Source organism: Alternaria metachromatica (genome assembly GCF_023757995.1).
Source record: "Alternaria metachromatica strain BMP 0045 chromosome Unknown scaffold_16, whole genome shotgun sequence".
Classification (NCBI taxonomy): Eukaryota; Fungi; Ascomycota; class Dothideomycetes; order Pleosporales; family Pleosporaceae; genus Alternaria; species Alternaria metachromatica.
Genome location: NW_026055507.1, coordinates 219,088 through 244,908, shown reverse-complemented (window position 1 = coordinate 244,908; position 25,821 = coordinate 219,088). Strand labels below are relative to the sequence as shown.

At 54.1% G+C, this 25,821-nt stretch overlaps 10 protein-coding genes across 10 annotated transcripts; 7 read left to right on the top strand and 3 right to left on the bottom strand.

Annotated features, from left to right (window-relative positions):
• Nucleotides 1-210: 210 nt before the first annotated feature.
• On the bottom strand, nt 211-1,964 carry J4E83_006863 (uncharacterized protein; the record flags this gene model as incomplete). The annotated part of the gene is made up of 3 exons (XM_049333773.1): nt 211-314; nt 423-1,418; nt 1,466-1,964. The coding sequence occupies 3 exons, from the start codon at nt 1,962-1,964 to the stop codon at nt 211-213; spliced, it is 1,599 nt and encodes a 532-aa protein (XP_049187029.1).
• Nucleotides 1,965-2,827: 863 nt separating this feature from the next.
• Nucleotides 2,828-8,442, bottom strand: J4E83_006862 (uncharacterized protein; the record flags this gene model as incomplete). The annotated part of the gene is made up of 3 exons (XM_049333772.1): nt 2,828-5,267; nt 5,682-6,036; nt 6,084-8,442. 3 exons carry the CDS (start codon nt 8,440-8,442, stop codon nt 2,828-2,830), a joined length of 5,154 nt encoding a protein of 1,717 aa, XP_049187028.1.
• A 613-nt stretch (nt 8,443-9,055) lies between these two features.
• On the top strand, nt 9,056-9,968 carry DID4 (ESCRT-III subunit protein did4; the record flags this gene model as incomplete). Its single annotated transcript, XM_049333771.1, has 6 exons — nt 9,056-9,061; nt 9,110-9,324; nt 9,377-9,437; nt 9,484-9,532; nt 9,581-9,789; nt 9,837-9,968. The coding sequence occupies 6 exons, from the start codon at nt 9,056-9,058 to the stop codon at nt 9,966-9,968; spliced, it is 672 nt and encodes a 223-aa protein (XP_049187027.1).
• Nucleotides 9,969-10,835: 867 nt separating this feature from the next.
• Nucleotides 10,836-12,543, top strand: J4E83_006860 (uncharacterized protein; the record flags this gene model as incomplete). Its single annotated transcript, XM_049333770.1, has 2 exons — nt 10,836-12,110; nt 12,157-12,543. 2 exons carry the CDS (start codon nt 10,836-10,838, stop codon nt 12,541-12,543), a joined length of 1,662 nt encoding a protein of 553 aa, XP_049187026.1.
• Nucleotides 12,544-13,008: 465 nt separating this feature from the next.
• J4E83_006859 (uncharacterized protein) lies at nt 13,009-14,333 on the top strand (the record flags this gene model as incomplete). Its single annotated transcript, XM_049333769.1, has 6 exons — nt 13,009-13,176; nt 13,227-13,350; nt 13,399-13,548; nt 13,594-13,950; nt 13,997-14,106; nt 14,154-14,333. 6 exons carry the CDS (start codon nt 13,009-13,011, stop codon nt 14,331-14,333), a joined length of 1,089 nt encoding a protein of 362 aa, XP_049187025.1.
• A 376-nt stretch (nt 14,334-14,709) lies between these two features.
• Nucleotides 14,710-16,099, bottom strand: J4E83_006858 (uncharacterized protein; the record flags this gene model as incomplete). The annotated part of the gene is made up of 2 exons (XM_049333768.1): nt 14,710-15,608; nt 16,093-16,099. The coding sequence occupies 2 exons, from the start codon at nt 16,097-16,099 to the stop codon at nt 14,710-14,712; spliced, it is 906 nt and encodes a 301-aa protein (XP_049187024.1).
• Nucleotides 16,100-17,971: 1,872 nt separating this feature from the next.
• On the top strand, nt 17,972-19,467 carry J4E83_006857 (uncharacterized protein; the record flags this gene model as incomplete). Its single annotated transcript, XM_049333767.1, has 2 exons — nt 17,972-18,581; nt 18,632-19,467. 2 exons carry the CDS (start codon nt 17,972-17,974, stop codon nt 19,465-19,467), a joined length of 1,446 nt encoding a protein of 481 aa, XP_049187023.1.
• A 312-nt stretch (nt 19,468-19,779) lies between these two features.
• On the top strand, nt 19,780-21,417 carry J4E83_006856 (uncharacterized protein; the record flags this gene model as incomplete). The annotated part of the gene is made up of 2 exons (XM_049333766.1): nt 19,780-20,591; nt 21,075-21,417. 2 exons carry the CDS (start codon nt 19,780-19,782, stop codon nt 21,415-21,417), a joined length of 1,155 nt encoding a protein of 384 aa, XP_049187022.1.
• Nucleotides 21,418-22,106: 689 nt separating this feature from the next.
• J4E83_006855 (uncharacterized protein) lies at nt 22,107-23,450 on the top strand (the record flags this gene model as incomplete). The annotated part of the gene is made up of 1 exon (XM_049333765.1): nt 22,107-23,450. One exon carries the CDS (start codon nt 22,107-22,109, stop codon nt 23,448-23,450), a length of 1,344 nt encoding a protein of 447 aa, XP_049187021.1.
• Nucleotides 23,451-23,824: 374 nt separating this feature from the next.
• Nucleotides 23,825-25,465, top strand: J4E83_006854 (uncharacterized protein; the record flags this gene model as incomplete). The annotated part of the gene is made up of 1 exon (XM_049333764.1): nt 23,825-25,465. One exon carries the CDS (start codon nt 23,825-23,827, stop codon nt 25,463-25,465), a length of 1,641 nt encoding a protein of 546 aa, XP_049187020.1.
• Nucleotides 25,466-25,821: the final 356 nt, after the last annotated feature.

The window sequence follows — 25,821 nt, the reverse complement described above, 5'->3', positions numbered from 1 at the left end:
CTTGTATGCTTCCACGTTAGTGTATGCTGCAGGCCTGTTTAGCTTTTTTCTTGGTTGACGTAAAAGTTGAATATTTGGTATCTAAACTCTCGCTATTCCTGGATGCAAGAGGCCGTTGATTGTAAACCACACAATTCACATCTCATCTTCATCTAAGCTACGCACTTCCGCATCTACATAATCCGTCCCACCGCCATCTCCGCCATCATATTAGGCAAATGACTGGGATTCAAACTCCGCTTGCTCGGCGCGTCCGTCGTCGTAAGATTGAGGCTTCCCATGTCGCACCATGAGACTCCGTTTGTGGTGATAGGCTGTTGTAGAAATGTCGTTAGCAAAAGCATACTTTCTGCCAGATACAACCCAAGATGGGGCATGGATAGAACGGGGGATAGTACTTACCAAACAGCTCAAATGCTTACACCAACTACACGTATTCCGCCACTCGTAAAAGTTCCGCAGCAGCAGAATAAATCCGATAAACACCGCTACCAGCCCGCCCGCACGGACAAGCCACCACGCCCACCAGAGCGGCTTCCTCCCCTTGAAGAAGCCCACGGGCTGTTTCGCAAACGCCGTGATCTTGCTATTGCTAGTCTTTGGTTTACTGCCCTCATCTCCGTCCGCGCCAAGCGACGCAGAATGGGCTAGAGGAGCCGTGTCTACAGTCGCATATGGCGGTTCACTCTGGCCCGTTCGTGCACGGAGAGATTCGGGAGAGTGGATAATGCAGATACCCAGTACGATGCCCATGAGGAACCCGCCGATGTGGGAGAAATTGTCCAGGCCGGGGAGTAGACCGATGACGAAGGCGATGGCCATGTCGAGGAGGAGGAAGAGGAGGTCTTTGACGGGACTGCGGCGCGTGGACCAATTGTAGAGTAAGTCCAGCATGGTGAGTGCGAGGACGCCGAAGAGGGATCCGGATGCGCCAACGGAGGTAATGCCGTCGGGGGCGTAGTTGCCGCCTAGTACGAAACCGAAGATGCCAGCGGAGAAATATACGAGTGCGAAGCGAAGGGGGCCGATTTCCTTTTCCATGTCGCGGCCTAGTGTCCACTGGAGGAGCATGTTGAAGCCGATGTGAATGAGTCCTGCGTGGAGGAAGATGGGCGTGATGAAGCGCCACCATTGGTTGGGTTCGTGGCTACGGTCTTTGAAGTCTGTGACGGAGGTTTGGTCGGGGACGCCACTGCCCATGCCGCAGAGTTCGGCGAGGGTGCATTTGTTGTCTGTGAGGGTTGTCGTGTTGGGGCAGGGCCAGGCTACGACGGGGCCTGGTTGCGCTTCGATGACGCGCTTAATGTTGTGCATGCAGGGCGTGAAGCGCGCGCCCATGTTGATGAGGACGTAGGGCGAGGGTCCGATCATGATGTTAAAGTTGGGTTTCGTTTGGATGGGGCTGCCTGTTAACATGCCTGGGGCTTGTTAGTCTGTTTCTTATACTGACAGGTGCCAGACATACCATTCTTGATCAGTTCTCCCACGAATACACCGACTTGCACCGCCGTAAGGATATACACAACCCACGTCACCCGTCCGCTGAACATGCCTTTCTTCTTTTTACTCTTTCTCCGCCTCGGTTCCACACCCATGCCGTAGTACTCTGGGTCACCATTATACCGTGTCGGACTGCTGCCATCCATCTTCGGTTGATTCTGCAGCGGTATTGCGTTCTGGTCGGCAAACGGGTCTGGTTGCCGCGCGTACGGGTCGTTGATGTGTGCCGTCGAGCTATATTGTGTGGGAGGTTGGTACGAGGTATTGGAATACGATGTATCGATGGGGTAGCCGCCGAGGGCTCCGCTGCTTGCGGTTTGGGTTGGGTAGGGCCGGTCGCCAAAGGGCGTGCTGACGGGCGAGATGGAATGTTGCGTGTGGTTGCTGGGTATCGGCGGCAGAGGCCCATCGTTCCTGTCATGCGACTGCCCTTGGGTGTTGCCGTAGTAGTCGTTGGCCGCCATGATGGGCAGGCACTTGTGGTGGTATTAGGAAGGCGCAAAGGTGCACAACGTGATGCGCAACAGTAGCAGGTGTACGTCGTGTCGAAGGGCGCAATACAGGCGAGGTCGACTCTGTCGAACAATGAAGTTGTGGGGTAGACGAAGGGTTTGGCCTTGCTTAAGCTGGGGGGCGTGCGACGACTCGTCGTCTCCGGAACAAGCCTCGCGCAAGCCTTGTGTAAGTCCAGGGGTTCGTTCGGCGTCTCGGAAACACGAAAGAGGAACAAGAAGAACACGTTACTCCAAAAACTCAGGCACCTGTCGTTATATGCACCAACGCCAGCACACAATGCAGCAACGAAGCGAATGTAGGAAACGAGAGGCTGAGGGTTGCGGTTTGCGTATGCAGAGGCCGACCGGGGCTCAGAAAGCGAGTGATGCGCAACTCAGCCCCAGCTGTGGAACCGGTAAAGGATGCTGTACCCTACAACCTAGCGTCTAAGCGGCGATCTGTGGCGTAGACGTGCTAATAATAACTGCCGCCCACCTTGGAGTCACTGACATACACTGGATTGACGTGAAAAGTGGCGATGTGAATGTACGATGTATCTAGTTTTAGTTGTCGCATTTTGGCGACTGCGCGCTGGCATGGAACCACGTGCAAACCCCTGGAGCTTGTGGCAGTTACCGTTGCGCTGCTGCTGCCACTGCGGAAAGTGGAGCTGGCAGACGCACTAAAAGGCATAAGATCCACTTGTTTACGCGGACAGTGAGACATGCGTCACCTACATCACCAAGTATGCATGCTGATCCCAAGATCCTCTCCTGATGATGCTGATGCAAAATGCGAAGAATATTACTGTATCCAATTCACTCTATCTAGCCTACAACGGCGGTAAGCTCTCTCTGCAATTCGGACACATGAGTCGATACCGCATCCACCCTTCCAGACACCCAGTGTGGAATATGTGCCGACAAGGCGTGACCATGTACTGCCTTCTCTGTAGAATCATACTCGTCCCGCCCATGCCAGCCACGCTGCTCTCATCAGCGCCTGCGGGTATGACGGGTACCTCGATGTCGTTGGCGCAGATGCTGCAGTCGAATACTTTTTTGCCTTTGGATTTGGATTCGCCGGAGGCTTTGGAGGATTCGCTGTCGGGGGCTGAGGCGTCGATTGTGGTGGGTGAGTCTGTGGAGGTGGTGATGTTGAGAGGCATCGTTGCGCCTTCTTCGTCTTCGCGTAGAATGGGGTGGTAGTCGTATGCGGGGGGTGCCCATCCGTCTCTGATGAAGAAGCGTGGACCTAACATCTCCTGGCTCACCAACACTACCACTTGGAACCACACCCACCCGGCCAGGAAACCCATTGCTCTCCAGTCTGTTCTTGAAAACAGTACGTTGTCTTCTTTCATGTAAAAGTACGCTACAGGTGCGATGCGGGCCACGCTCGTTCCTACAACGTAGTCCCAGCGCAGTGCTCGCCGGCAGTTGCGCATGATGTTCCGGTAGATCTGCGGTGCCCAGAACGAGAGGTAGATGAAGGTGATGACGTCGAAGTAAATCGCGCGATACGTCGTGCGAGCTGTCCCGAAGTGTATAGTTACAAAGAACAAAACGATGAGCATAAGGCAAAAGCGGCTGTACAGTGCACCAAGCTCGGCCCGGGGATTCGCATTCGTTGTCGTAGCGCCAGCTGGAGTGGGTGTATTGTTTGGACTCGGAGTGAGGTCTTCGTCGGGGTCGTCCTGGTCTGGTGCGATGATGATGGGAGTAGGTGGACGTGGCGGTCGAGCGGCAGTAGCTGGCAAAGGTAAACCACCATCGGTGGGCGGTGTTGGAGCTGCAGGCTCAGGAGCCGGAGTTGGGGTCGCAATAGTAGTTGCAGGACTTCGTTGTCGCTCCTGACGGGCTCTCTCCGCTGCTTGCACAGACCAGATATCCATCAAGAAGCGTAGGTGTGTCAGTACAGAGAAAAGCGCTATGAACGCGATGCTGTACAGCGCCAACTGTGCCGTACCGAGGAAGAAGTACATGAAGATGAGAATCAAGAATGTGAAGCCATCTCCAAGGGCCATCATAGCAATCGTATAGAAGCTGACCCGGCTGCGCATGGACGGCGTTGCGGTCTCTTTCATCTGCTTAAGAGTGAAGGAAAGTTGGAACGCAAGACTGATGGCAAAAGCGAGGATGCCGTGTCTCGCGCGCACATTGAAATCTTCCGTCTTGGATCCAACCAGGTGCATGGCTTCTGATGGGGGGAAATCTGGAGGACCCTTTGACTCAATCACGAAACCACAATCTGGAGAGAAGCCCACCATGGACATGGCGTGAGGAATATCGTGTGGGATAGGAGCGCCAGTGGGGTAGCGAAGCTCGTGTTCGAGCCAGTCCATGTCGACGTTCGATTGACTTGGAAACTCCTGAAGATACAAGACGAACTCGCAATGGTGTCCTTGGAACATGCCTTCGTTGTTACCCTCCGCAGCGGACGTCCAGGGGTTCCAGTTCGGGAAGGTCCTCTTCTCTTGCCGTTCTATAGCTTCGTGTATCGTCCAATTGAGGAATTCTTGAGAGGTCGAGTAGAAGTAAGGAGTAACCTGCAGATGAGGCAAAGCGAAGATGCCCGCGAACCGATCACTCGTAGTAGTCAGAACAGCAGTTCCACTCTTCATAAAGTGAACGCCGTGTGCGACAAACTCCCACCAGTTCCCTCCAAAGCTGTCTTTGTCTCCGATGACCACTTTCGCGCTGATCTCAGATATAGTCTTGTTCGCATTCCTCCGCATTCTATCTTCCAGCTCTGTGACGTGTATCCGCAACGGTCCACCTGCACCAGTCAGGTTCCTGTCGTATACCGCCATGTTTCCGAAGGGATCGTCGGGTATGGCTGAGGCGTTGCCCATATCGCTGGGATGCCGTATGCGGCTCAGAGGCGAGCGCGTCCATTCTCCCTGCACGTAACCAGACAGGTTCTTGTATACCGGCATGCCAGCTTCCCCCTCCTGCAGCGGTCCATCCAGCATGCCCTTCCACCCATCTCCCAGCAGTCGCTCAGACTGCGCCTTTGCCTTCTGCCTCACTGGGTCCAGCAAGTCCCACGCAAAGCCATCCTCATCCCGCAGCCCGGTGACATTGAGCCACCTGTCCTTCCTTGGGTTGAAATCGCCGTATCGCGTCCGATTTAGGATATCGAGTTGGTAGTATTCGCGCTCGATGAGCTCTCGGTAACGGGTGCGCGCATTGAAGGTTGGCTGTTGCTGTTCGGGCGAGTTGATGAGCAGCAGCAGGATTATAAAGAAGAGAAAAGATCGGGGGTCTCTTCTAGTTTCCATCAGGGCGGCTTCGGTCGTGCATGAGCCGCCATGGAGCGGGTGGATGCAGGCAGGCGGGAACGCAACGGTAGGTAGCGTTGGACGGATGACGTGCGCAGATCCGAGGTCTTGACTCACGCGTGTCCGCTATCAACGTACAGGGTCCACGCACGGCAGCTTGGCACAGGGTAGCTCTCACAATTATCATCATACCACATGTTCAGAGTTTGGATGTATCTATCTATCGATTTCGGCCAAAGGGCAAGAGGGGTATTGGGTCAATTCTATGTACACCGAGAAAGCGGGCAAGATTACTTCATCATGGCCTATCCTAAACACCTGCAAACGCCTCCATGCTGATCCTTTTCTTCGTACGCGTAAGCCGTGACTCTTTCAAATAGCATAAGGGCATAACAACATCTACTGCATCGGGCTGCTAATCGCTGGTGGCGCGGCCTCCAGGTCAACACGCTGGACCGTCTGGCGCAGGTCGTTGCTGCTGCGGACGAGGTTGCCGAAGTACTTGCGAGCGATTTCGGTTTCCGCCTTGAGCTTCGTTGTCTCCTCCTTCTGCAGCTGGAGCTTCTCGACGTTCCTCTGCAGGCCGATGCGGACATCGTTGGCAGGGCCCTTGAGTGCGCGGCGAACCTCGGAGCTGATGCGAAGGGCATTAGAGTGTGTGTAATCGATCGCTGAGAGCTGTTGAGATAGCTTTGCGCTGAGGCGGTGAGGTAGCGACTTGGGCACGGAAGCCAGGACGTATGATACTCCGAGAGCAACTAGAGACGTTAGTATAGATCAAGTAACAGCGAAAGGATGTGCTTACCACCAGCGATGAGACCGGGAATGATCAGTCTCCTCATGTTGCTCGTACCCATGACCTTTGCAGCACCAAGGGCACCGTCTAGCCAGCCGACGCCGCCGACTAGCCTGCCACCGACTACACCAGCGACAGTCATGGCCATACCAGCACCGGCAGCCTTTTCTTGTCGCTCCCACAGACTGGCGACATCGAAGAAGTCCCATAGGTCGATGTCGATGTCCACCTGGCGGGCGAGAGCGTGCACTGACTTCCTAAACATCCTCTCTGGGCGGAACATGACATCGGCATACAGGTTGTTGCCAAGATGCAAAACACCCAAGTTCTTAATGCCATTGTAGCCTTGTACCGCTTGGGTTCGTGCATGTTCTTCGCACAAGCGAACCGCTTCGGTGATCTCGTGGAGCATGGAGTCTCTGATATCCTCGGCGTACTGGTAGGCTGAGAAGAGGCCAGGGTATTCGATGCCAAGATCCTGCTCTGCAACCCTAGCGATAGAGTTGTTGAGCGTGTCCCGCGTGTGGCCATAGACGTCTGATGTTGTATCTTCGACCATACGATCAACTGCCTCTCCGGCTTCTGTCCGTGACTTCTTTGACTCTTCGAACTCGGGCTCGAGCGCCTGGATCTCCTTGGTGACACGGTCCAATTCGCTCTGGGAGACATCTCGGTTGACAGTGGCAAGGTTGTTCATGTCTCCTAGCACGTTGAGGAGATAGGTCTTGGCGGGTGCCAGCTTGGATCGCGCCCTCTTCTCCAATACGAAACGTCGCAACGAGGCCTCGAGATCAGCAAAGTCGCGCTGCTTCTCTGCTTCTTTGCCCTTTCCTTTGTCAGAGGGGTCATCGTCGCCGTCGTCATCCGGGGGGCTCCCTCCTCCACCCATGGGAATGGCGTTACTGGAGACGAAATGCACCAGTTCGCTGGACTCCTTGAATGTGGCGGGACTGAGATTGGCGACTTGCTTCAGGATCATTTCCTGGCAACGGTTCTGATCGCGGATGGTGTCGAAGCCGTTGACCACCATGAACATGTATGCCTTCTCTCGCGCAGCGGTGAAGATGAAGTTCTTGGCGGACTCGGTGAAGTGGTTGGCGGCAGAAACGACGAAGACGACAACGTCAATCTCTTCTTGGCGAGCGAAAACGGCGGTTGTCTTCAGAGAGTCGGCGTTCAGACCAGGGGCGTCAATGAGAGCGATGTCGACGACTCCGTTGTTGAGGAGAGATTCGTCTACGTCGCGGATGTCCTTGACGTAGATCTTGCATTGTGAGAAGTGGTCGTTGTCGATGACGATCTTCTCAAGGTCCTTCAAGTCGAATACAACATAGGTGCTCTCGTCGTTACGGTTGTATGTCGAGCCGATGGGAATCGCATGGACCTCTTCGACTCCGCCGTTCTCTCTGAAGTCAAGCACCTCGCAGAATATGCTTGTGCAGGGCTGCTGGTCTTCGGGAAGGACCTTGCGGCGGAGGAGGGCGTTGCAGAAGGTTGACTTTCCGGCGTTGAGATCTCCGGTGACGAGGACCTTGCTCGATGTGTCCTCGATACGCTCTTTGAGAGAGAAGAGGTGGCGTATGCTCTGCTGGATCTGTCCGTCGAGGAGAGAGGCAACCGAGTTCTTCTCGAGCGAGTGTACCAGGTCTGTCTGGTTCCGGCCTCCCATGCGCAATTCCAACTTCAGGACGGAGAAGTCGTGGGCCAGCTGCGGCGTGACCAGTCTGGGCTCCTCCTTGCGTTTCTGTTCGGCGGCTGAGCTCGATTCGCCGAAGTCGTCTCCAATCGTCGTGCCCGCTCGGCGGGGTCCTCGCGGTCGTTCGGGGGAGCGCATGTCGGGGTCGAAGTTGCCCATGGCCGACTGTGTGTGCTGCAGGCCGGGCCGTGATTCGTTGCGGAGATGTGCTTTTTGCTTTTCAGCCACCTGGACCGAGGGGTAGTGGGCCGGCCATTTCAGGTTCATCTCTTGGAAACTCTTCAGCGTCTCGATGGTGCCAGCAATGGCGCGGCCGAGGGCGTTCTTGTTCTGGTTGTAGCGCAGTTGCAGGACATGGCTGCGCTGGCGTTCGTGTTCGGCGTTCCCTGACCCGGCAGACAGCATCGGTGATGGCCTGTCTTCGCCAATGTTAGACCGCCAATTCATGCCGCTGCCTTCGCCGTCTTGCATACTTCCGCCGTAGCCAGAGTCCTCGTCGAGCATCGAGACGAGGCGGGCGGCGGCGTCGCTCGTGGTGCTGCCGCCGCCGACCGTCATGTATCCGGGTCCAGCATTCCGGCGCGGGACGAAGTCGTCGGATTGGCCACGGCGGCCGCTGCTGGAGGACTCGCCGGGCGAGGAGGGGCGGCCGTTGCGTCGATCGGGATTCATCGAGGTGGTTCGGGTGGTTGCGCTATGAGGAGGGGCGCATGTCGTGATAGATGCGGAGGGGCGGGTGTGATGTTGTGGAGAGAGGCGGTGTCGAGAAAGAATATGCTTAGACAACGTCAGAGTTGGTGTGCACACGCCACCTCGCACCCAAGCAGGGATTGGCTGTCGTGACAGCTACACGCCCACCAGGGCACTGCCGCGGCATACACGTGTGCAGCTATTTCACGCCAACCTTTGCACGTCTGGCTGGGCGCTGTTTGATGCGTGAATCGTTTGGGTGAATTGGTGTACTAGAATTGCGCTTGCTCAAAGGTGGGCAAGTGGTAGATAATTCCCTCGAGGCTCGGCATCGCCATACCTGCGTCTGCGTATCTTGCCCTCCACGCCTCAACCCGGCCGAACATCAAATGACATAATCGGGCAAGGCAGCCACTTTTGCAACTTGACGTCTCTGACCTCCTCCCGTACAAACACTCGCCAATTCAGAGCTGGTCTCTTCCTCTAGTCTTGTAATCTGAACGAAGTGGTCGGTCGTATCGCGCTGCCCGCCGCACCCACATCTCCAAGTCTACCCCAGGATCCTCCACAAACCTCGCCCAATCTAGTCGCAACCATGAACGTATGTATACCTGCTCTTATACATAGCCCATGCTGACAACTCTGCAAGATCGTAGAATGGGCCTTCGGGAAGCGCATGACGCCGGCGGAACGGTTGCGGAAACACCAGCGCGCACTCGAGAAGACGCAGCGGGAGCTAGACCGCGAGCGCGTGAAGCTTGAGAACCAGGAGAAGAAGCTAGTCGCAGACATCAAGAAGAGCGCAAAGAATGGGCAGATGGGGCCTCTGCGCATCCAGGCAAAGGACCTGGTGCGCACACGGCGGTATGCCGAGCCGCTGTCGCATTGCTGATAGTACATGGCTAACGTACGCAAGATACATCCAGAAGTTCTACCAGATGCGCACACAACTGCAGGCGATTTCGCTGAGGATACAGGTATGGCAGATACCTACTAGGGGCGGACATGGCTGACTCCAGGCAGACCGTACGCAGTAACGAGCAGATGATGCAGTCTATGAAGGGCGCGACAAGTGAGTATGCATCTGCAAACTTTCGCTAGACTAGTCTAACATGCGCAGCCCTGCTCGGAAGCATGAACAGGCAGATGAACCTCCCCGCGCTCCAACGCATTGCCATGGAGTTTGAGAAGGAGAACGACATCATGGACCAGCGGCAGGAGATGATGGACGACGCTATCGATGATGCCACTGGCATGGAAGACGAAGAAGAGAGCGAAGACGTCGTCAACCAGGTCTTGGATGAGATAGGCATCGATCTTGGCCAGGCTGTGAGTACTCCATCACTACCAAGACCGCAATCACTAACGTCGCATAGCTTGGCGAGACGCCCAGCGGACTGCAGAAGAACGCAGTACCTGAAGCTAGGGTGGCGCAGGCTGTTGGCGGCGGCGGAGCTGACCCTGATGACGACGACCTCCAGGCACGCTTGGACAGCCTGAGAAGGTGAGGTGAAGGGCTAGTACCAGAAGCAACTTCGCCATGCCCGCGCAGCATTCTTGGCTCCGTGTCAGCATGCAGATATCAGGCCGACGGCTTGAATAGAGGGTTCATTCTTGATCACGTCCGGAGACAATGCAACCTGCGTATGAAGATCTGAAGATCACAAATTTCCGCTGTTCATGTTGCGGGATAGTCATGGCCGGCGGTTGTACATAGACATGTTAGTCAATTCAAGCCGGCTCCACAGTACGCGCCGGTCTGCATGCGCGCGAGCCTAGATCGTGCTGATCCGCAGCCCAAAACCCTGGATTTGCTTTGGTTATGCTAGCCTTGGTTGATATAGCAGAGTCACAGGACCGTGTATTTGGCCTGCGCCGTCGCCTCCATTCACACCCGCGCAGTACCTAGCGGGGTCGCCTTGGTGAGTCGAGTACCTGCGCAATTGATCCCCGCACTTCCACAACAAGCAGTCGGGTTCCCATTGCGCACGCTGCCTGCCACTCACTACCTATCCGCCCACGCTATCTCGACGATCGTCCAATCTCAACCCTGGAACGTGCCCGCGCCTTGTCATCTTTTCGCAGTGTCAAGCCTTCTCTTGCGCCAATTGATATTTCCGGCTGCTCGCCCCGCCATACACCCTCGACGTCATTACACCTAGCACCGACGACTCCCACGACTCCTCCCCTTGCATCCGTCTACATCTTTCCTACATTCTTGTCCCTCGAGCCCCGCTTATCTCATCCGCGAATCCGCCGCCGCCTCGGCCGCCCCATCTACATCGCCGCCCCTACCCAGTCACCAAACGCCAGCGCCATCCTCCAAGCTGGCAGGTAACAGGCGCCGGAGCGCCCAGGGAGGCTTGCTCTCGAAAATGTTTGGAAATGCAAAGGACGACGAGAGTCCCGCAGCCGACACCCCTGCCAACCATGACGCGCCCAAACCCGCAGCCCCAGTGGCGGACAACGCAGCTGCTGCACCGACAAACACAACCAGCAACGGCTCCGCTTCCATAGATCGCAAGCCCAGTGACGCTTCCGCCCCCACCGAGAGAAAACGACGGAGTAGTGGCGTATCGCGTGCCCGCGACATGTTCTCGAGCGCGAAACAGTCGCTGCACCTCGGCGGCTCTTCTCCCACCAACACCACCACCAACAACACCATGACCGAAAAGGCCGCACCCCAGACGCCCATGCAGAAGCTGGGCAAGTCGGATGCCGCTCTCAGCGTCCCCCAGGGCTCTCTCAACAACTCAGCCGGCGAGTCGGCGCCCGGCCCACGATCTACCTTCCGCGTCGGTGTCACAGAGGATAAGAACAAGAAGTGCAGACGAACGATGGAGGATACCCACGCATACCTGTACAACTTCCTGAGCACCCCAGCGCCCTCGTATGCCGCCGACAAGGCCCGCGCCATCTCCGACGCCAGCTCCACTCAGTCGGACCCTCTGTCGCAAGCCGTAGTTGAGACGGACAACGGATACTTCGCCATCTTCGACGGACACGCCGGAACCTTCGCTGCCGACTGGTGTGGAAAGAAGCTTCACCTGATCCTGGAAGAGACAATCCGGAAGAACCCCAACACCCCGATACCCGAGCTGCTCGATCAGACCTTCACCGTAGTCGACCAGCAGTTGGAGAAGCTTCCTTTGAAGAACAGTGGTTGTACCGCGGTTATTGCAGTTCTGAGGTGGGAGGACCGAGTACCCAATGCGCAATCGTCCACCGGCTCAGTGCTCTTCGCGCCCGCGGCTGTATCGGCTATCAAGCATGCAGGCGAAGGCGGCGAGGCTACCGATTCCGCTGTGGAGCCCGCAGCTGAACAGCAAGTCGAGGCGAGATTACGCAACGAGGCCAGCCGACAGCGCGTGCTGTACACCGCCAACGTAGGTGATGCGCGTATTGTCCTCTGCCGCAATGGCCGAGCGCTGCGCCTCTCCTACGACCACAAGGGCAGCGACGAGAACGAGGGACGCCGTGTTGCTAGTGCCGGCGGCTTGATCCTCAACAACCGCGTTAACGGCGTCCTTGCTGTCACACGAGCACTGGGCGATGCCTATATGAAGGACTTGGTCACCGGACACCCGTACACGACCGAGACTGTGATTCAGGCCGAGCAGGACGAGTTTCTCATTCTCGCTTGCGATGGTGTAAGTAATGCAGTCACAAATACATGACATTTGCTAACAGCTATAGCTCTGGGATGTCTGTTCCGACCAGGAAGCCGTCGACCTAGTCCGCCAAGTTCACGATCCGCAAGAAGCATCCAAGAAGCTTGTCGACTACGCCCTCGCACGCTTTTCGACCGACAACCTCTCCTGTATGGTCGTTCGCTTCGACAACAAGGCTCTTCGCCAGCGCAAGAACGACGCCGCGATGGGTGTGGACGGTGACCAGTCGACCATGAAGGGCGGAATCACCGAGGCAGACGCCATCGTAGCACAAGCGAAGAAGTCAATTGGCGAGCCTGAGATACCGGTCGAAGCAGCGGCACAGGAAATTATTATGGAGGAGGCCGAGGCTGAGCCCGGTCCTGAGCTCAACTTGGACGCCGCAAAGGCAGCCAGGAAACACGACGCATAGTGTGGATGGGTCACGACTTGGCATATGGATACTATGAATGGGGGAATATCTTGGAAGGGCAGGCGGCGTGCAATGTTCATGGACAGATGGCGGCAGTGTATGATTTCTAGCGTACCTGAGGATCCTTTGGGACCAGGTTTCTTTCGGGTGCATTCCCTAAGGTTAGCCGTATCTCAGAACTGAGCGCTTCAATGTAATCCAAGCAAATGCAAGTAAAGATGAGCTTGTCACACGTATATGTTTGCCGTCTGTTGTATGCTACATCATTGTTTGCCCCGCGTGTTTGCGCATTGACATTCCAGGTCCACGATGCGCTAATGACGATCGTGGGGCCTCTACCTGCACCGACTTTCACCGCATTCAAGAAATCCTGCGTCTACTAGCCCCCATTCCCGCTGCATCTACCCCCGAAGCTTGGATCACTGGAGTCACGCTCATGCGGCTCCGAGGAGCAACGCGATAATCATGTCGGGCGTCGACACGGCAGACTCTACGACCAACGCCCTCCCGAGCGATGCGCGACCCGCCTTTGTGACGCCGAGGGACCTGCTCCAACAGTCCCGAGCGCCTCTACCCCCGAAAGAGCAGCCGCGCCAACTTTCAGCTGTTGACCGCGAGCAACTGGACGGCCTGGTATGAAGTCTGGATCGCCGACAGTCGCTGCGGTAGCTGACAAGAGCTAGAGAACCATCAGAGCTTTCCTCAAGGCCAGGACGAGCTACGATGTTCTTCCTATAAGCTATCGCCTGATCGTCTTCGACACGGCGCTGCTCGTGAAGAAGAGTCTGAACATACTGAACCAGAATGGTGAGCTTGGACATGGTGTATGGAAGCACGAGCTGACGCTGTATGTAGGAATCGTCTCAGCGCCGCTATGGGATTCCAAGTCATCTACCTTTGCCGGACTCCTCACAACATCGGACTATATAAACGTCATCCAGTACTATTGGCAGAACCCAGACGCTTTGGCGCGGGTCGACCAGTTCCGCCTGAACAGTCTGCGAGGTAAGCGCTCGGCTTCGCATGCCGAACACAAGCTCACACAGACAGACATCGAGAGATCTCTGGGCGTCAAACCCATAGAAACCATATCTATCCACCCCGACCGACCCGTATACGAAGCATGCCGCAAGATGCTCGAATCGCGCGCCCGGCGTATACCCATTGTCGACAGCGATGACGAGACACGTAGAACCATGGTCGTTAGTGTCATCACCCAATACCGCATATTGAAGTTCATCGCCGTGAATGTCAAGGAGACACAGAAGCTGCGGAAGCCGCTGAAGGAGCTCAATGTCGGTACATACGAGGATCTCGCGACTGCATCGATGGACACACCGGTCATGGACGTCATCCACATGCTTGTTAAGAAGAGCATATCTAGTGTGCCCATTTTGGACAGAGCTGGTAGGTGGTGTTGTTGGATTACGGCAAACTTGGCTAATGTTCACAGGTACCGTGCTGAACGTCTTCGAAGCCGTCGACGTCATTGCACTTATCAAGGGCGGTGTATACGACGACCTGAACCTTACAGTCGGCGACGCGCTACTAAAGCGCTCAGACGTACGTCTCCACATCCTCATTATTTACACTCTTCTAACAACGTCCAGGACTTTCCTGGCATCTTCACCTGTTCGCTCAACGACAACATGTCCACCCTGTACGACACGATCCGCAGGTCGCGCGTCCACCGCTTCGTCGTCATCGACGAAAACAGCAAGCTCAAGGGCATGGTGACGCTAAGCGACGTTCTCGAGCATACGCTACTGGAAGGCATGGAGGACGAGTAGAACGACGCTATCCTAGACCACTTGTCAGCGAGCCATGTTAAGAGTCTTAGACTGCATGAGCAGAGAATGAGGAGGTGCGATGATTGAGATGACTGAATGTCTTGGTGGGAGGACTGAAGGCATGTTTTGTGAGTGAACTACGATATCATTTAAGGCTTCTTGGGTGGAATCAGTGCGCGACTATGGATCGTGAAGGAGGTCTAGCGAGTCAATATTAACATGATTATAAATTCTTGCTAAGTGTCTAAAGTGTTATTGCGTCCTGCGCCCACTTCCTAATGGTATCTTGAATAGCATAAACGCCGGGTATTCCCAAAACAACAAAAACTAACTCTCCCCAGCCAGACGCCTCGAATCAATCCCAATAACCCCGACTCTACACGCCCTCTCCCTCATTTTCATCTCCACCCCCATCTGCATCCCCCACCCAACTAGTACTCGCCCCAACCAACTCCAAAATCTGCGCTCCCCTAACCACACTAACCTCCCCCCTCTCCACGCTTCCCTTTACAAACGCCTCAAACTCCTCTTTACCCATGACATCCTGCCCCTCCTCCGGAAACAGCTGCGCAGACACCTTTTCCGCAATGTCGGCGGGGATGCGGCCTGCGGCACTTTGCACGGCGAGGCCGAGGACGAGGCGTGCGGTCCGGATTAGGTGCGTGTCTGTTTGGCTGGTGGAGGTGGAGGTGGAGAGGGCGCGGTGGAGGAGCAGGATTGTGGTGCGGGAGTCGGGGGAGGAGGGTGGACTAGTGGTGGTGGTGGGGAGGGAGGAGTGGGTGGAGAGGGGGAAGTCGTCGATACATGAAAGGGGGTTCTCGATTTCGGTTGTTGGTGTTGGTGTGGGTGTGGATAAGGGTGAAGGTGAATGACGGATAACAGTCGTCGTAGGCGACGGTTGGGGTGTGATATCTGAAAGCGGGTTTTCGATCTCAGTCACCGGTGTGGATAGAGGCGATGGTGATGGGGAAGGCCGTGAGTGCGAACTTCGGATGAAGAGAGTGGGCGTCGGTGTATCCGCGAGCGGGTCTCCAATCTCAGTCACTGGCGTGGATAAGGGTGATGGTGATGGAGTAGTCTGAATAGCGGTGCCAGGCCTTGAAAGAGGTTGCCGGATGTGGATGGTAGTCGGCGAGGCTTGCAGCATTGCTACGGCGGTCGCGGGGATGTTTTCGCCTATGACGGAGGTACTGGGTTTGATTTCAGAGCTTCTTGGAGATATGTATCTGGTGAAGCCCGTGAAGCCGGATGGGACGCGGGCACGGGATGGTGTTGCTGGGCTAGTTGGGCGGGACGATCGGTAGTAGGGGATGGGGAGGGAGTAGTTTATTGGACTTGTTGATGGTGAGGGGCTCGTTGGGGTGTCTTGGGGGAGTGGCGTGGATTCGAAGAGGGATGGGGAGAAGGAGAAGCTGGAATGAGAGCTCGGTGTCGATGTAGATGCGGAGTCGCTGCCGGTGTCAAGAGGATGGGGTCGGGTGGTGGAGATGGGGATGAAAGCGATTGGCTATAGGAGAGTCATGTTAGTGATACGCCGGGGAAAAGAGAGGAGGGTATAGTGAGACTTACATCAATCTGCGGTGCTTCATCCGAGATATCCAACGGTGAGGGTGTTCGCTCAGTCCAGTCTTCTTCCTGAAATGACACATGCTTATCACTACATTCTTCACATCCAAAATCCCTGCAATGAAACCCCGATGTTAGCAATCCGCCATCAATGTACGGGAGTATAGCTTCGGGTAAATCGCACCTCTTGCACCGTCCATGGTGGAACTTGTGACTGCAGCTCGTCCTCATCGAGGTCCTCGGGGTAGAGGCGGAAGACGAGGACTTGAGATCTAGGTGGAGAAGGTCGAGCAGGAATGTCTTGATGCGGCAATAACGACCGTGTGCTATGCAGTCTTGTAGTTCCAGGGGGGTTAGGGTGCAGTGTGATGCTGTCGCGTATGCCGGATTTGAAGTCTTGATTGGTGAAGGAGGGAGAGACGGTGAGTAAAGGTCCAAGAAAGATTGCGAAGGCGATGTAGGGGTTGGCGGCTCCGAAGGTATCGAGCATAGTGTGTGTGCGCTTGCGACTGTGAAGACGCTGCTTCGATCCCGTCTATGTCGAGCATGTTTGCGGCGTGCGTCTTCTTTTGGCTCGAAGCCGTTGCCGAATCTGAAGTCGTATCGTAACTCGCCCTTCCTATGGTGTGGCCGGTATTTGGATTCTGGTGTAGTTGAACCAGAGATTGTGCGACGAGGCCTCGTGGGTGTTGTGTTGATATGGTAGTTGTGATTCATAAAACTGTCTGAGCGTCGGAGTCGTTGTATGTCAACGTCAGACATACTCCGGATCTTAGGCTGCCGGCGATGGTAGTTAGTCTCTGAGGTAGTCAGGGGAATGAGGTGAGGATATATTGACAGCTGGTGGGTTGTGGCCTCCATGACTGCGGGGATAGAGGGTTCTGAGGTGGAAAGTAGCGTTGAGCTAGGAGTGTAGAGCAGAGTGTAAGTACCTTTGTTCGCCCGAGGTCGCAATGCTGGACTGAACTGATGGATGAATGAAGGCTCAGATGCCTTGTTTTGGTCCGATTGCACATCTGCTGACCCAAAACCACGGTAGAAAGGGCCCGAAAAAGGTCGAGACATTCACTGCCTTCATCCTGCTCCAAAGAGCACGCATTGTTACCCTCACTAGCGTGTGAAGAATGTCCGCGTCCTAAGAAAATCATCTCAAAGTCGCTACCGTCGATTGTCGTTGTGAGCATGATGTCAAAGCAATAGCGTCTTTGTTGAGATATGTCGCCTAGCCCATGGCGGCGGGACAATGACTTTATGAAGCGTACGTCGTCATTAAATTTGGCTCTGTCTTACTACGAGAATGGAATGTAAGGTTCGCGTCATTTTGCTGAAACCTGTCATCCTGATATGATTGATTGCAATCGTAACTTAGTTTGGGAGTAAGCTGAAGAGGCCGTGTTACAACACATTGCGCAGAGCCCTGAGTAAAGTTTACCGTTTGTTTCACCTCGTTCTGGAAGGCGGATGGAATCGGCAGGAAAGTTTCAACGCCGTCGAAGCGATCGATTGCACCATTATGTGACGATAACCGTTGCTGTCAGTGTCAAAATCGAGCGCTCGCCATTTCCTCGTTGGATGGTTGGGTGGTTGGGTAGTTGAAACCCGACTGCCGCCTGCCGCCGGCAAACTGCCCGCCTCACTTCCCGAACACCCAACCACCGCTCCTCGAACTTTACACGCTCAACCATCATGTATATCTTCTATGCGCGTACAGTTTCCGTCTCCTGCCATGGGCGAGATGACAATGGAGATGAAAAACGCGTTCTTTGGTAATGCCGCCCTTCGATGTGCGCGCGCCTTTCGCCTACCATACTAATTTCAACTCTTCGCAGCCAACATCACCGACGGTGAATTTGCGCGAGCGGGATTGCTACGGTTAGTATCTAAAGTTTTCGGGAAATTCTTGCTACGAAACACATCACAATTCGTCCGCTTGTACTGCTCATCGATTAAACTTTACCGGTCGACACTTCGACAGCGCACGACAGCCACTAGACGTACGCTTGGACGTCTTTTCACCACCTGTCCGCCCTCATCATCGCGACGCTTCGAAACACCAACACCGCCTCATCAAAATGAACGAACAAAACGAATCCCTTCTCTTCCGTCTCCCGCGGGAGTTGCGCGATGAGATCTACCACTACTATGTCTTTGAGGAAGGCGGCTACCACCACGATGCCACGTCCGACAAGCTTCGACAGGCTAGCGGACGTCCGATCAATTTAAGTTTGCAGTACACTTGCAAGAAGGCTGCGACCGAGATGAAGGGTCTAGCTCTACAGGTGAACAGGGTTACATTCCGTACGAAACTCGATGTACCCGAACCTGGTAGCGAATTATCGAACGCGCTCTTATGGAATCATCTTCTCCGCAAACGAGAACGACCTCTCCGACGTATGTTTGAACGGTCTTATACTCTGGTCACGCTCGAAGCTATACAACGCCTACGAGAGCTGCATCCGGATAGTACCGCGGCGGAGCAGATCGAGAAAGCGTTCATCAGGATGGGCGACAGGAGTCACTGGCTCAGCTCCGGGACACTGTTTAATGAAGGCGTGGTTTGGAGTATAGACTATTCAGCGCACACAACTCTACTACAAGACTTGTTGCAAATCCTATCCACCCACCCAGAGTTCTGGCGACTGACTTCCAAAGAGTATACCAGAGAGTCTGAAGAAAATGACAGTAGGCATGTTTCGGCTAGTCAAATTGAGCTGTTCTCTGACTTTGCACAGACGGTAGGATTGTACACGAAGATCTGGAGTACCCAAATCAGGCGATTCAGGCGTTGATGCTTGGATGGTGCCCGGACCCATGGCGAATGCCGGATCGCGCTGAACTTGACACGATCTTCGAATTTCTTCCACGGCCGCGTGCAATAGGAAAGGAGTCTGACCGAGGGTGGCGTTTGGACGACACGTACTATTCGGCTACCGCGGTGACTATTGGATTTTTAGAGCGCTTGCCATCAGCCACACGAGCGCATCTACGCAGTATCATTATCCAGGAAGATAGAATAAGCCTGGCACACAGGCAAACTCACGCTAGAGGCCTTATCCCTTTCTGCTGCGAGAACCTCAAGCTTCGAATCGAGAGGAGAGTAGACGTATTTCACCAGCACTACTTGTCCGAGCGCATGGGTTTAGAAGACGGAATCGAGGAAATTGCGCCCTGGTTCGTTGAAACCAAGTTCCTCAAGAGGCTTGGGATGCCACCCGAGTCCTTTTGCTTGGTTCTTCACGGGCCCACACCTCGAGCGAGCCAACGGCTGAGCGACCTTCTCATCAAGCTTGCCATTTGGGACGAGGGCTGCACTATACTCGAGCATAGATTAGGTCCCAGCTCCGATTATGTCGGTTACCCAATGCGTAGAGGATTTGCGGATGGTGTTAAAAAGATGGTTACAGGCGAGCTTCCTGCAAGAGTTGAAGCCGATATGGGACATGTGTGGGATATCAACCAGCTCCTGGACGACCATGTTGGCGAATGGCCTGCACTCAGCGAAGACGTATATGTGAAGACTGCCACTAGGCATGCTGGGCACGAATTGTCACTTCAAGAGGAGGACTAGACAGAACGAATGAAAGGCTGTAGTCTTTTCATCACAAATACCTCTACGACTCAAAGAACTCGGCTTTCGTCATACCGCTTCTGGGGTTCGTGGTACCACGGTACACCTCCGCCGTTGCGCCCTCGGCTGCGCCCTTGACAGCGCCCTTGACGAGTCTGACTAGTGCCGAATTTTGTGTTTCCCATATAAAAGGTCTTGGTTTCCCGGACCATCGCATTCTAACACCCATCCAAAGCCTTTGCGACGCCGCTTCTGTGTCTTGTCTTTAAAGTCTCATCACAAGCACTTAATCCAGAGAAAACCCTCTCAACCATGGCAAAGGACCCGACACTACAGAACGCGTTGGATCAGCACCAGTCTCTCCTCTTCCGCCTTCCACGAGAGCTGCGAGATGAGATCTACCACTACTATTCCCAAGCAAACGGTTACTACTACGACTCCACCTCTGGGACACTTCGAATGGACGGCGGCGAGTCCATTGATCTCAGCCTTCAATATACCTGCAAAAGAACAGCGGCGGAGATGCAGGGTATTGCCTTGGGAATCAACAAAATAACCTTCCGCACGATGGTCGATCTCCCCAGGCCTTCCGACCAACTCATGAAATCTCAAGTCTTCGATCATTACATCCGTAAAAGAAGGCGTACCATACTTAGTCGTATGGTCGAATGGACATATCCTCTAGTTACAGACGAGACCATGCGCCAGTTGTGCGAACGCCATCCAGCGAACCTGGCAGTCAAGAAGATGAGGGAATTGCATCGAGAGGGAGACAGTGATGGACCCCTAGCGGGCGGACACCTATGGGGTGACAATGGAGGTTTCGATACAGTCGATTATGACGAGTACTCAGCGGAAGCCATCGTAATTCTCCGAGATTTACTAGACATCATATCCACCGATCCTGGATTCTGGCACATGACTGCGAGCGACTTCGATGTCAACGCGAGGAGGGCCTTCTTCGTGGCAACTGAGCATTGGGCCACGCGTTGGGACAAATTCGAGGATTATCTCACGGAGCATATTCCCGTATACACTTCCAAGGCAGAACAGCAGCAAGTGCTACAGTGGCAACCTGACAGCTGGTTCATCCCAACAGATGACGATCTTGAGGCACTGGAAGAGTTTCTGCCTCACGACGAGAATTCTTATCCTTTCCATGCAGTACATATACGGGGAGGAAGGCGATCCTACTTCTCTGCAGCCGCCGTCGCGATTCGGTTCCTTTCACGCCTCAGCGAGTCTACACGTAGCCACCTCCGCTGGGTCACTATACTAGAAGATGAGTGCAGCGACCCTGAATCCTTCAGTCACGCAAGAGGCCTAGTTCCCTTTTGTATCTTCAACACTCAGTTGGAAATTGAGAGAAGAGTAGACATATGGCGTACCTCACTCATCGGTATTACGAGAGCAAACCATTGGTATACTGAAGGGAGGGGACGTGTGATGAGAGAGATTGGAATGTGGATTAGTGAGGCAAAGGCACTGACTGTCTTGGGGATGCCTCCTGGCTCTTACAATCTGGTCTTGCACGGCCCATCACCTCTTGCAAGCCAACAAATCTGCGATGCCACTGCCAGGGTAGCAATCTGGGACGAAGGCTGTAGGTTGATCACAAAAGCCGACCCTATCCATGGGCCCTACTTTGACCACATGCTTGGTGAAGGCTTCGCGGATGCCATCAAGGGGGTAATTGAAGGGAACATTCCAGCTCGGTTCGACGCAGACATGGGGAAGATTTGGGATATCGATCAGCTGTTGAGAGATCAGGATGGCGATTGGCCTGAAGACTTGGATGATGTTTTCGAACTTCGCAACCTGGAAGAGCCACCGGAAGGCTGGTGCGCTGCACATGAGGAGCGGTTTGGGGTGTGGAAACACAGAGACTCTGTTCGACTGGACTGGACAGAATACATGGAGGGGGTTGAGATGCTTTTTGAAGCAGAATGAGGTCAATGAATCCGACTAGATAGAGACGACGAATAGGTGGAATATACCAACATTGTCGGCGATGGCTTAACAACCTCATGGAAGGGGAAGTTGAGTGATCAGGAAGCTGTTTGGGCTGATGAATTCAAGACATCTCATCTTCGTTGTCCAGTCATCACACTCTATAATACCGTGTATCATCCATCTGAACTATATTATCTTCTTCTTTCAGATCTTCCTTGTGCAATTTATTTGGTCACCGAGGTACTGTTGAGTCTTAGACTTACATGCATTGATATTCGCTGCACCGCTTCTGTGTTCCAGATAATTCTGGTACGCCATCGCCCTTGCGCCCTTGGCAGCGCCCTTTCGCTACCATGGGAGACACACTCTCAGCTTAACGTCAAAAGCTTCGCGCGACACATTTCTCCAACACACACAAACTTTCTTGCGCCAAGATGCAGTCGAAAAAGCCCACGATCATGGACCAGCATCAGTCGGTATTCTTTCGTCTTCCTCGAGAACTACGCGACGAGGTGTATTACTACGACGTCTGGGAAGATCAGGGATACAGCCATCGCACGACTTCGGAGACTCTTCGGGCGACAAACGGGGACGCGGTTAGGATCAGTCTGCGATACACTTGTAAGAGGATCGCGAAAGAGATGGATGGAGTGGCATTCAAAACGAACGACATCACTTTCCGCACTATGCTCAGTCCGCCAGATATTACTGGCCATCCCACGAACGCATTCATGTACGAGCTTCTTCTCGGCGACCGTGGGTGTCGATTGAGATACATGGTACACTGGGCTCACAGCCTCATCTCGGTGGAGGTCATGCAAGAGCTGAGGAAACGATATCCATGGAGTCTTGCAGTACAAAGGATAACGGAAGAGGTTTCAAGAACCAAGAGGACCAATTTGCGATATGGATTCCTACCCACGGTGGAGACCCTAGACTTCTACAATGATGAATCTGTGCTGCAAGACTTGGTAGAGATCTTGGCGACATATCCGGAGTTTTCCTATTTGACTTCGAGAGAGTACGATATAGATTTACGAAAGGCGACGGGTCCCCAGGAAGATGACGAGGACTTGCCTTCTGAGGATGAGGATTACTTTTCTGACTCCTCCGACGAATCCGACAATGAGGATACGCCCTGCTACTCAAAGGAAACTCAGATGACTGTCTTGCAGTGGAAACCAAAAGCGTGGTGGATTCCAGACCGCACTGAGCTCAAAAGAGTATTGCAGTTCCTGCCTCCGTGGCCCAAAGTGCCTCCAGAGCCGCCTTTTCACGACTGTTGGGTACCATTCATGTACTTCTCAGCAGCTGCAGTAGCTACTCGCTTTATCGAGAGGCTTTCCCCGAACATATGCAGGCAATTGCGCAAGATCATTATCCAGGAGGACCGACTGAGCGTGTCTCGTTCAAAAACCCACGCACAGGCTTTCATACCGTTGTGCGTTGCGAATCCTGATCTCCGTATAGAACGCAGGGTCAATGTCTGGTATACCGAGTTCGTGCATGAGAGCGAATATTTCAACGAGTTCGCAACCAGAATAATAGAGGCAATTGCTGTATGGATCAACGAGGTCAAGACAGTGTACCAATTAGGTATGCCCGTCGGGTGCTTCAATCTAGTCCTACACGGACCTTCCAAAGGAGCAAGCCAGCAGCTTTGCGACGCCGTTGTAAGAGCAGCGATATGGCAAGACGGCGGTGTCGAGTTAGCTCGGCGGGAGCAGCGAGTGTTTGATTATGATTCAGACGGCGCTATAGCCGAAGACTTTGTCGACGTTATCAAAGAGATGCTGCGAGGGGAAATACCGGCGAGGTTCGACGATGCGGAAACGGGCGAGATATGGGATATTGAGAAGATCCTACGCGAACACGATGGTGACTGGCCTCGTCACGTCGGGTGTGTGGTTCGTCTCCAGGATTTCGACGAGCCGGATGGTGGTTGGGAAGCGGCGCGCGAGGTGTATGAAGAGAACGTCGAATGGATGGATAGAATAAACGGATGGAGACGATTGGCCGAAGAGGAGTAGTAGTTGCGAGGGAATTATTTCGGCACGCAGACCATGCCGTCGTAACTGCTACATGTCATTATGTAGAGTGAGTAATGCAGTAATGTTGTAACTTTTGCTACGCCTTTTACTGATAACCTGGCAATAACCCGCCGGTTACAAGTTCGGCTATTAGATCGAACGAGCCAATGACCTGTTACATGAGTCGTACCGTGCATGCTCAACGGAATCATGCTACGCCGCCACCCTTACATCCTCCGCGGCGCCCTTGATCAGTCTGACACGTACCAACTTGCGAGTTTCCTCACACAAAAACCCCCATCCTGCCCGAATGATAGCGCTTTAACATGATTCGGAGGCCTTTGCGATACCAGTCGCTTGCCTTTATGCTCTCAATGCAGATTTCCAACATCGCAGACCCTCTTCGTCATGGTGACGGACCCAGCATGGACAATCAACATCAGTCTCTTCTCTTCCGGCTGCCACGAGAGCTGCGGGATAAAATCTATGAGTACTACACGCATCAAGAGGAAGGTTATATCTACGATCCATCGGCCCAGAAGTTTCGGCTCGCCAACGGAGAAAAGATCGATGTCGCGTTGGTCTACACCTGCAAAAGAGCGGCACAAGAGATAGACGGTTTGGCATTTGAATCGAACACGCTCCGATTCAGCGTCCTTCCAAAGATTCCTGGCACTGAGACTTCAAGCTCTGTAGCCTTTTTCTACCGCAGTCTCCTGGAAGGGCGCAACATGTGTCTCCGGATTATGTTGTCATATGCATATCCCCTTGTCACACGAGAAGCCTTGAAAGAGCTGCGATCGAGATATCCAGGTAACACGGCAGTGGAAGAGCTAGAGAAAACGATTACCAGGGAGGGTAGAGCGGCCTTGAAGGAAGGCCGCCTTTACCCTGTGTCTAGATTGGATTATCTCATCAAAGACGCTATACTTCAGGATCTCATGCAGATTATTGCGAGGCATCCAGCGTTCGAGCGCCTCGTTTTGGGAGAGTACGATCCATCCGCCAAGACGAGTGCTCCATTGGATTATGACCCGGTTACGGATGACGAGGACGAATCCGAGGACGAGGATAATGACAACAGCCAGAGCAGAAGTCGCTCTCGGCCATCGGTATACACGAGAGACACCCTATACCAGATTATCGAGTGGAGGCCCACGTATTGGTGGATTCCGGAGAAAAAGGACCTTGATAAGGTCGCGAAATATGTTCCACAAGCACCAGAACTCGGGACTCGCCATAATGGTCGCGTCAAGAGATTCAAAAGATACTTCTCGGCAGCGGCAGCTGCCATTCAATTCCTTGAGCGCCTTACGCCCAAAAAGCGCGCCCAAGTGCACAAAATTGTTATCCAGGAAGATTACGCGAGCTTAGGAATCTCCCAGAACCACAAGAACCACACGAGCTTAGGACTCTCCCAGACCCACGCACGCGGGCTTGTTCCATATTTGCTCGAGAATCCTAGACTTCGAATAGAGCGACGCGTCGACATCTGGGGAACTGTGCTTAGCGAACGTTCCTACAGTGTCGAGCGCTGTCTCTGGGATGTTGCAACGTGGATACACGAAGCGAGTATGCCATGGATTATGGACCTGCCAACGGGTTCTTTCTCCTTGGTCTTACATGGCCCTGACGAGAGAGCCAGTGAGCTTCTCTGCAATGCCATGCGACAGGCTGCAATGTGGCAGGACGGCGCTGAAGAACTGACACGCCGGGGGACCATGCAGAGGATGACTCCTATAGCCGATGACTTCGTCGACGTTATAAAGGCGGTGGTGCGCGGCGATGTTCCGGTGCGTTTCGAGGCAGGCGTGCCCGAGCTATGGGATACAGACAAGATCTTGCGCGAGCAGTCCGACCAGTGGCCATACGCAGTTGATAGATTGAGATGCGTTACTGTTTTTCATTTCGGTATGCATGATGGAGGCTGGGACTCGGTTCGCTCAGAGCAGATGGAGGAGATTGAGTGGACGGATGGAATGGTCGTTCGGGGTCTATTTGAAACGGAAGATTAGCAGGACAGAACTACAATGGGGGCAAGATTGCGATGTGGGCTGGCAGTTCGTCTATTCGTGCTGAAATGTGTGGGCCTCAATGTGAAAACGTCGAAACTCTTGCGTAGAGAGTTGCATGCGAAGGGCGCCGGCCATGGTCGCGGCACACACGAAAACGCGCCAAGACCTACGTTTGACATGTTTGCAGTCAGCTATGACGTCAACCCAGCCGCGTCGCTTTCAACCAGCGCGGCCGAGACTCGAGCTTCCAGCATGGGCAGCAAGCTGATCACAATTACGAAGCCCAAGATCTAGGGTGGTACGCCTTGATCTAAATCCAGATACCCGCACATGCCAGCCATTGAAAGCGCCTGGAC